Below are 10,665 nucleotides of genomic sequence, written 5' to 3' on the forward strand. Positions count from 1 at the left end.
ACTCCCACAACTGGTATGTACAGGGACGCCTTAATCCGCTTGACCATCACAACTCGGCTATCACTTCCTTATGTCCGGTCGTGATGGTCAAGCGGATTAAGGCGTCCCTGTACATACCAGTTGTGGGAGTATGGGTTCGAGTCACTTCTGGGGTGTGAGTTTTCAGTTATATATATATATATATATATATATATATATATATATATATATATATATATATATATATATATATATATATATATATATAAAAGCGACTGACGCGTCAAGAGAGACGAGAAAGTCCCACTGGGAGAAGATTACTTAAATCTTGAAGCTCAGTGGGGTGTAGGTGATTGTTTTGCCTTGTGATAATTCCTGTGTGTTGATCATATTACCTTTGTTTGTGTTGAGAGCTTTGTTTGTGCTGAGAGCTTTGTTTGTGCTGAGAGCTTTGTTTGTGTTGAGAGCTTTGTTTGTGTTGAGAGCTTTGTTTGTGTTGAGAGCTTTGTTTGTGTTGAGAGCTTTGTTTGTGCTGAGAGCTTTGTTTGTGTTGAGAGCTTTGTTTGTGTTGAGAGCTTTGTTTGTGTTGAGAGCTTTGTTTGTGTTGAGAGCTTTGTTTGTGCTGAGAGCTTTGTTTGTGTTGAGAGCTTTGTTTGTGTTGAGAGCTTTGTTTGTGTTGAGAGCTTTGTTTGTGTTGAGAGCTTTGTTTGTGTTGAGAGCTTTGTTTGTGTTGAGAGCTTTGTTTGTGCTGAGAGCTTTGTTTGTGTTGAGAGCTTTGTTTGTGCACGCTTTCTTTAGTCTTCTTGTTTACTTCTCCTTGTTGCTCTTGTAATTTGTATTATCATCATTAGTTATTGGAATTATTTGCAATCTATTCTATAATTAGTGTTCTTCATCTTGTCATTCATTCTTCTTCTTTCTTCCTCTACTTCACTTGCTTCAGTATCATGTGCATATAATTATGCAATCTAGCTTCGTTCTGCAACAATGAATGAAGACAGAGAAGCTGAACTAATTTGTGTACGTTAAAGTAATTTTGTTTGTCGTTACTCTGTCCCTCCGAGCTTATTCGAGTAGATAAGTTGAGGCTTGATGAGTGTGCCGGTTTAAATGTTCAAACTGTAATGTTCAAGACGTGGGAAATACCTCACGAAACTTTGAACAGCGTATTTCTTAGCCTACTGGTCTGCGTTTTAGGCATTGGGTATCCTCTGTTATTGGAGATCACAGCGAGGATAACGGCTGCCTGTTTACTAACAGCGATTTGACTGTTCTGTTCTGTTGTTCTCCTGTTCTTCACGACTAGAACTTAACGTCTTCGAAAGTGTCTTAACCGCTAGAAGGAGACGTGAGTTGACCCGCATATAAATGTCACCCACACTTCCTTGGAAGTAAATATTATATTCACCTGGGTTGTGGGAGACTCGAATTGCTGACCCCTTCAGCGTGTGTGAGGCCGAATAGAGCCTCGGTCGATAGAGGTGGTCCTCACACACATGGGGTTCAGGATTCGAGTCTCCTAGTGCCCAGGTGAATGTATGTGTTGAGCGGCTCAGAGTACTCTTGTTTACCCAATAATTGTCGTTGTTATAATAATTGTTGTCGAGTTTTTTTGTAATTTCCTTGTTTATCTCTGTCCTTCATTTTGTATATTATGTCATTTTTTGTTTAATTTTAAGTAATTTTAATTCAATGCATTTTACATTGACATGATTTTTTTCATTTTAATATCACACGTTCCTCCCATGATGCGTTCGAAGGAGAACATGATAAAGGCGTGAACCAGTAACCAGGACATGCACCAGCGTGACACCATTCTACACTCCGCCCAACATTGTCAAGAGATGGCAGGATAGGCCAAGATGCAAGCCCCGAACATCTGTACCAAAATATGGATATAATCCCGCTGCTCCGCCCGACACATCAACAGTCAAGGTGTCTCAGATCTGTGGCGTCCATCTACATAAGAACATTCAGTAATTCTACCGGACGGGGGAGATCCGGAGATAGGAAGGGTGAGGTCGAGAATATAAGACGTGGGTGTCTATCAACAGTTTGCAGACGAGGAGTCACAATAACGTGGCTGAAATATGTTGACCAGACCACACACTAGAAGGTGAAGGGACGACGACTGTTCGGTCCGTCCTGGACCATTCTCAAGTCGATTGTGTGTTGTTCGGTTTATTCAATCATTCCAAACGCGCCGTATAACCAAAATGCTCTCGTATCGGCCCATCTGGCCAGACCGCCCCAATCACGGTGGATTTTTAGAGGCGAGGGGAGACAGTGGTGTTGATGGTGATGATACACCCTTCAGTCCTGTACAGTCCTGTACACCTGGAACATTGGAACCCGTCCAAAAGCATGGACAGGTTCTAGGGAGCACACTTGAGTTCTGAACAGCTGGAAGGTGTCACCCGTCCAATCTGGACGACTCCTTGAGGTTACCTTGAGGTGCTTCCGGGGCTTAGTGTCCCCGCGGCCTGGTCGTCGACCAGGTCTCCTGGTTGCTGGACTGATCAACCAGGCTGTTAGACGCGGCTGCTCGCAGCCTGACGTATGAGTCACAGCCTGGTTGATCAGGTATCCTTTCGAGGTTCTTATCCAGTTCTCTCTTGAACACTGTGAGGGGTCGGCCAGTTATGCCCCTTATGTGTAGTGGAAGCGACTCACTCATACGCACAACACTGTCACTTGATCCCGCTGATGTAATCTCTCAGGAATCAAACATACGATGATTAAACTAGCACGGAGAACCACATCCAGCACTGTTGGGGCCGCCAGGTGTAAACTCCCCCAGTAATCTTTCCGCCTGTCCCAGCTTCCCTGAGATATCATCAGTCCGCTCTAAACACTCGCTCCCTCTACGGACTCCAGGACCTATTATATTTGTCAACACTTATGGTTATCAGACAGTTGGACGAACATACAATGTAACTCCACCTAGGAGGACTCGCGGACACCCAGCGCACGGTTATCAATTTAAAAAAAAAATGTGTTGACAGAAATTTTTTTCCAGAAAAAGTAGGTCTTAGGTGGAGGTAGGGAGGTGGGGAGGGGTTGACAATGATGGTCTGTGAGGTTCCTGGAGGTACGGGGCTCACAATGATGATCTGTGAGGTTCCTGGAGGTACGGGGGCTCACAATGATGGTCTGTGAGGTTCCTGGAGGTACGGGGGCTCACAATGATGGTCTGTGAGGTTCCTGGAGGTACCTGGAGGTACGGGGCTCACACTGATGCTCTGTGAGGTTTCTGGAGGTAACTGGAGCTTTGTAATTTATTACCTCTCGTGTTCTTGAGGATATTCTCATAATGCATCCCAATGTTTGTCAGTGTAAGCTACTGGTACCTTGCATGTACCCTTCACATAGTCTAGAGTAGCTGCTTGAAGACAGACAAATCTATATATGTAAATATAAATCATGAAACCTTATGAAAAGAAATAAGGAGAAGCTATCAAGCTAAACACTTATCTTCTGGGGAGTTGATTCAGAAGCTCTTTATATCAGGATTCAAGCACAATATGAGCTATCACTATTCAGGAACCGTGGACATCTTCAAGAGGAAACTAGATAGTTTCCTCCAAGGAGTGCCGGACCAACCGGGCTGTGGTGGGTATGTGGGCCTGCGGGCCGCTCCAAGCAACAGCCTAGTGGACCAAACTCTCACAAGTCGAGCCTGGCCTCGGGCCGGGCTTGGTCAGTTGCTGGGTAGGTAAAACAGCTGTATTTTCATAGATTAACAAAACAGCTGTATTTTCATAGATCAAGAAAACATTTTGAGTGCTACATAAGTCAGGGCAAAAATCCTCTTTAATACTCTATAATCTTTATACAGGAAAAAAAAAACAAAAATTATCCACCGTTCGTATCCCAAGACGCCGACGCAAAGTAATAAATATTGTTTCTGAATTTATCAATAGAAAAAAAAGGTTCGTAAGTTATACACTAATAGTGTGTGATTCCTTGCTCATCTTACTTTATGATACAATAGTATTTTTTACTTAATTAAATGTGACTGAGATCACCACTTTAAAGTCTTGGTGAAATTTGTTAACTCCGAGGAATAGGTTTAAGGAGTTATTGCCTGTTGTTCATGCTTGTTAGTTCCTGTGGGTGGAGGAGAGGCATTTCCTGCTTGACAAAGTGCTTGCAGGATCGAGCTGTTAGCTCTTGGGCCCCACCTCTCTAACCGTCGGTTGTCTAAGGTACTGTCTATCGACTTATTTTTGTTGTTGTTATAGATTCAGTTACTCGGAATAAGTTCCAAGTAGCACGGGCTATAGTGAGCCCGTAGTGGACTTACCTGACACAGGAGCGGGGCAAGTAGCACAGACTATGGTGAGCCCGTAGTGGACTTACCTGGCACAGGAGCGGGGCAAGTAGCACGGGCTATGGTGAGCCCGTAGTGGACTTACCTGGCACAGGAGCGGGGCAAGTAGCACGGGCTATGGTGAGCCCGTAGTGGACTTACCTGGCACAGGAGCGGGGCAAGTAGCACGGGCTATGGTGAGCCCGTAGTGGACTTACCTGGCACAGGAGCGGAGCAAGTAGCACGGGCTATGGTGAGCCCGTAGTGGACTTACCTGGCACAGGAGCGGAGCAAGTAGCACGGGCTATGGTGAGCCCGTAGTGGACTTACCTGGCACAGGAGCGGTGCCGACGACCTATTTTCCTGTATGGTATTACACACAGAAATCACAATAGCGTGATGCATCAAATGAACAAATCCACAATGGTAGCTATTAAATCGATTAAGGCAACGTCTGGGATGCTCCCGGACGCAGGTTCGAATCCTCGTCACGGCCCTTGTGGATTTGTTCTGTATGGTATGTTCTACATATCCTCACACATCCCCATGATGATGCCAGAAGCAGCTGTGTAACACCCCAGGTACCTTTTTAGTGCTAGGTGAACAGAGACGTTAGATGAAAGACAGTTTACCCATTTTGTTTCTTGGTCACCCAGGACTATCTTGTACCATACTGTCACCAACATACACCATACTGTCACCTGCATACACCATACTGTCACCAACATACACCATACTGTCACCTGCATACACCATACTGTCACCAACATACACCATACTGTCACCTGCATACACCATACTGTCACCAACATACACCATACTGTCACCAACATACACCATACTGTCACCTGCATACACCATACTGTCACCAACATACACCATACTGTCACCTGCATACACCATACTGTCACCAACATACACCATACTGTCACCAACATACACTATACTGTCACCTGCATGCACCATACTGTCACCAACATACACCATACTGTCACCTGCATACACCATACTGTCACCTGCATACACCATACTGTCACCAACATACACTATACTGTCACCTGCATACACCATACTGTCACCAACATACACCATACTGTCACCTGCATACACCATACTGTCACCAACATACACCATACTGTCACCAACATACACCATACTGTCACCTGCATACACCATACTGTCACCAACATACACTGTACTGTCACCAACATACACCATACTGTCACCAACATACACCATACTGTCACCTGCATACACCATACTGTCACCTGCATACACCATACTGTCACCAACATACACTATACTGTCACCAACATACACCATACTGTCACCAACATACACCATACTGTCACCAACATACACTATACTGTCACCAACATACACCATACTGTCACCAACATACACCATACTGTCACCAACATACACCATACTGTCACCTGCATACACCATACTGTCACCAACATACACTATACTGTCACCAACATACACCATACTGTCACCAACATACACCATACTGTCACCTGCATACACCATACTGTCACCTGCATACACCATACTGTCACCAACATACACCATACTGTCACCTACATACACCATACTGTCACCTGCATACACCATACTGTCACCTGCATACACCATACTGTCACCAACATACACCATACTGTCACCTGCATACACCATACTGTCACCAACATACACCATACTGTCACCAACATACACCATACTGTCACCTGCATACACCATACTGTCACCAACATACACCATACTGTCACCAACATACACCATACTGTCACCAACATACACCATATCACCTCGTTGGTAACACACAGAGTCAGCTGTCAACCACATACTGTCAACCACTCTACCACACATCCCAAGCCGTCGTCCAGCGGTGATTTCAACGAGAGCGTAAGTAGGTATCCTGGTCTTCCTCAAAGACGTAAAATTGCGTCTGCTGCTGCTTGAGCGACCCCGGTTCGAACCCCACGTCATTATCCAGCAATAAAATGGATGAGCGGAAAAAAAGGAAGTCTAATATTATCATTTATTAGCATCTGTGATTGGTTTGGTGCCAATTAGAGGGGTGGGGTGGTTACCCTGTTGAAGGTTTAAGGGCTCAAGGGTAGGTTCCAGGGCTCAGTGGATGCAGTATCTAGGGTTCAGGAGTTTTATGGGTTCGGGTTTGAGGGTTGGTAGTTACCTATCTGTGTCTACGGGGGCTTAAGGTCTAGGGGGCCAGATTCACGGAGTAGTTACGCAAGTACTTACGAACGTGTACATCTTTCCTCAATCTTTGACGGCTTTGGTTACGTTTATTAAACAGTTTACAAGCATGAAAACTTGTCAATCAACTGTTGTTATTGTTATAAACAGCCTCCTGGTGCTTCGGAGCTCATTAACTGTTTAATAATTGTAAACAAAGCCGCCAAAGATTGAGAAAAGATGTACAGGTTCGTAACTGCTTCGTGAATCTGGTCCTCAGCTCTTTATGTATCTCCTACTAGTCTTTGTTTTATTTTATTTATATATACAAGAGTTCTTACATGGTTGTAAAGCCACTAGCACTTATAATGTTTCGGGCAGGTCCTTAATCTAAGTCTTCCCCGGAACACGACCCGCCAAATCGATTAACAACCAGGTGCCCATTCACTGCTGGGTGAACAGTGACGTACAGTTAAGGATTGGCGCCTAGTTAATCCTTCCCTGGCAGGATACGAACCCAGGCCAAATTGCTTGCGAAGCCCGGGGCGAGTGTCTTACCACTACGCCACGGGGACTGTTGAACCTGCTGAGTTTTATCTTAACTATTCTGACTTTAATTTTTTTTGTCGAACGCGCTTCAAAGTTTGGATGGAGGCGGCTCCCACAACTTCCTCTTTTAGATCATTCCACTTGTTAACTGCCCGTACCGGGTCAGAGTACTCCCTTACATGTCTTCAACCCGTTCTCGCACTTTCTTATAGTCAATATTGACTTATTAAATACGTGCAAATGTGACATACTAATTTATTGTGAATATTTTAGTTTACCTTGAAAAGCTTCATAGAAAACACCGACCTTACCTAACCTTCTTAGTATGTTAAGATAAGCATCTTATTGCTTCGTAATTACAATTATTACTTAACCTATTATAGGTATAGGTTAAGTAATAATTGTAATTACGAAGCAATAAGATGCTTATCTTAACACACTAAGAATGTATGTAACATCAATTGTAATTAATTAAAAACAGTTCTTTCTAATATCTCTGTGGCTAGGTGTGTGTGTGTGTGTGTGTGTGTGTGTGTGTGTGTGTGTGTGTGTGTGTGTGTGTGTGTGTGTGTGTGTGTGTGTGTGGGTGGGTGGGTGTGTGTGTGTGGGGGTGTGTGTGTGGGTGTGTGTGTGTGTGTGTGTGTGTGTGTGTGTGTGTGTGTGTGTGACTGTGTGTGACTGTTGAGGAGTGGTAGAGGTGCCAACAGCCGTTAAACATGTGTTGTGAAGTGATAATTGGGGGTATTGTTGCTTGTGTGTGTGTGCGCGCGCCGGAATGTTGTTACCAGGAGGTGGAGCCACAATGGCCAGCAAGTAACAACTTTACGATGAAACTGGTGTTGAGATACGGCCGCCATTGTCTGCCACAGTTTACAATGCTAGCGGGAGGGCGCAGCCCCCCAGTGGCCGCCAGGGACGGGTAGGGAAGGTTGTGGTGAAGACTGTTGTAAAAGTTGTTTCTTGTTTGAGATTCAGCTACTTAGAACAAAAGTTGCAAAGTAGCACGGGCTATGGTGAGCCCGTAGTGGACTTACCTGGCACAAGAGCGGGGCTGTAACTCCAGTAAGAGTGTGTCAACCCTCTGATATATTTCAAGTTAGGGAGTGTAGGCTGTGTCTACAGGGGATTGAGGTCTAACTCTTTTATATCTCAACTACTAGAGTCCTAACTGCAGCATATATCAGAGAGAGAGAGAGAGAGAGAGAGAGAGAGAGAGAGAGAGAGAGAGAGAGAGAGAGAGAGAGAGAGAGAGAGAGAGAGAGAGAGAGAGAGAGAGAGAGAGAGAGAAAGGGAAGCAGGAAGTAGCATGGTGGTGGAGGCTGCATTAATTATTGATGTGGCTGTTTACATGCTCTGTACAACACCTGACAATAATACAATCTTTCCTCCAATCTCCCTTTTATCTACACCTCTTCCACCTCTTGTCACCCCCCTTCTGCCCCTTCCCCATCCTTCCCCACCTTTCTCCCCCCTATTTACCACCTCTATATCCCCCCATTTAACCTCTACTTAGCCAACAATAATTCCAAGTGTAATTTCCACGTCCTAAACTAGGTACATTTGCTCTCTCAAACATTCGACGCGCTGCTCTTCATCGCTAACTAATGGTCTCCAACGACCAATTCCCTGAACGATTGTCAATCGAATGGACTCATTTCCTCAACAACAACTACTCATTAGGAACAATTGGATTGTTTGAAGGAACAGCTTCAGAGGCAGGACCTGCTAGGGAGTGTAATTGTTGATTGTTTGTCTCGCGTCTCTGAAACAAGACAAACAAGTCTTGTTTGTGTGTGTGTGTGTGTGTGTGTGTGTGTGTGTGTGTGTGTACTCACCTAATTGTACTCACCTAATTGTGCTTGCGGGGGTTGAGCTCTGGCTCTTTGGTCCCGCCTCTCAACCGTCAATCAACTGGTGTACAGATTCCTGAGCCTATTGGGCTCTATCATATCTACATTTGAAACTGTGTATGGAGTCAGCCTTCACCACATCACTTCCTAATGCATTCCATTTACTAACTACTCTGACACTGAAAAAGTTCTTTCTAACGTCTCTGTGGCTCATTTTGGGTACTCAGCTTCCACCTGTGTCCCCTTGTTCGCGTCCCACCAGTGTTGAATAGTTCATCCTTGTTTACCCGGTCGATTCCCCTGAGGATTTTGTAGGTTGTGATCATGTCCCCCTTACTCTTCTGTCTTCCAGTGTCGTAAGGTGCATTTCCCGCAGCCTTTCCTCATAACTCATGCCTCTTAGTTCTGGGACTAGTCTAGTAGCATACCTTTGGACTTTTTCCAGCTTTGTCTTGTGCTTGACAAGGTACAGGCTCCATGCTGGGGCCGCATACTGCAGGATTGGTCTTACATATGTGGTGTACAAGATTCTGAATGATTCCTTACACAGGTTCCTGTGTGTGTGTGTGTGTGTGTGTGTGTGTGTGTGTGTGTGTGTGTGTGTGTGTAGGGCTCTCGTAGTCTGAGTCACTCGCCTCTTGTTCATCTGTCTGTTCTCTTGTTCAACTGTCTGATCACTTGTTCAACTGTCTGATCGCTTGTTCAACTGTCTGATCACTTGTTCAACTGTCTGATCGCTTGTTCACCTGTCTGATCACTTGTTCAACTGTCTGATCGCTTGTTCACCTGTCTGATCACTTGTTCAACTGTCTGATCACTTGTTCACCTATCTGATCGCTTGTTCACCTATCTGATCACTTGTTCACCATTTGATAGCGCTAATCTGAGTGCTGAGGCCGCAAGAGTATCCTATTTTGTGGTGCATTCATGCAAAGTAGGAATTATTCATCCCCTGATGAATCACCTAAATTATCCAGAAGAATTTCCTTGACCAGGTCATCTAATGCAGCAGGAACAACAGGCACCATCGCCCTAACACCCTAGATGACCAGCAGCAGTAGCAGTAACAGCAGCAGGAGCAGTAACAGGAGCAGTAAGTCGCATCACCCTAGCACCCTAGATGACAGAGCCCACAGCCACCCTCTCCTCCACACATAACCATTAAATCTAACACATCAAATGATAATTATTTCCAATGGATAACGAGAACACCTCGCCCAGACTCGAGCGATAATTTCCGCCATAGATTACCGCTCCTTAGTAGGTAATTCCACCCCTGGTTCACCCTTCCATTCTTTATCATCATCGTCTCCCCTTCAACCATTCCATTCTCATCCTGATACCCCCCCCTCACCCCTTCCTTGCCTCCTAACAACTTAAATTGCAGTTCACGTAACTACCGAAACAGAACTCAAGATATCATCCCCATCTTTTTGCGTTTCATATCAAACAAGTTTTTTGTGGTAATATTTCACGTGTTTAACGAGGAGAGATTCACGGCCCGTGTCAATGGCCATAGCCAATGAGGACGAGTTGAGGTGGTTCCTGGCCAGATGATACGACCTCCGAATCTTCTTGCTAGGTTGGTTACGACCTCCCAATCTTGCTAGGTTGGTTACGACCTCCCGAATCTTGCTAGGTTGGTTACGACCTCCCGAATCTTGCTAGGTTGGTTACGACCTCCAAAATCTTGCTAGGTTGGCTACGACCTCCCGAATCTTGGTAGGTTGGCTACGACCTAGAACTTCCGTTCTCTCTAAGACCCCTCAATCT

At 45.0% G+C, this 10,665-nt stretch overlaps 1 protein-coding gene across 1 annotated transcript; it reads right to left on the reverse strand.

Annotated features, from left to right (window-relative positions):
• Positions 1-300: 300 nt before the first annotated feature.
• LOC138358707 (uncharacterized) lies at positions 301-9,920 on the reverse strand. The gene is made up of 2 exons (XM_069316864.1): positions 9,857-9,920; positions 301-752 (listed from the first exon to the last, which is right to left on the reverse strand). Exons 1-2 carry the CDS (start codon positions 9,918-9,920, stop codon positions 301-303), a joined length of 516 nt encoding a protein of 171 aa, XP_069172965.1.
• Between the last annotated feature and the right edge of the window lie 745 nt (positions 9,921-10,665).

Source organism: Procambarus clarkii, chromosome 85 (genome assembly GCF_040958095.1).
Source record: "Procambarus clarkii isolate CNS0578487 chromosome 85, FALCON_Pclarkii_2.0, whole genome shotgun sequence".
Lineage (NCBI taxonomy): Eukaryota > Metazoa > Arthropoda > Malacostraca > Decapoda > Cambaridae > Procambarus > Procambarus clarkii.

Excerpts from the sequence above, each read along its gene's own strand:
- LOC138358707 (XM_069316864.1), bottom strand. The coding sequence starts at position 9,920 with ATGGTGCCTGTTGTTCCTGCTGCATTAGATGACCTGGTCAAGGAAATT. Across the intron at positions 753-9,856 it reads AATTCTTCTGGATAATTTAG|CTCTCAACACAAACAAAGCT; the intron begins GTGATTCATCAG and ends GCACAAACAAAG.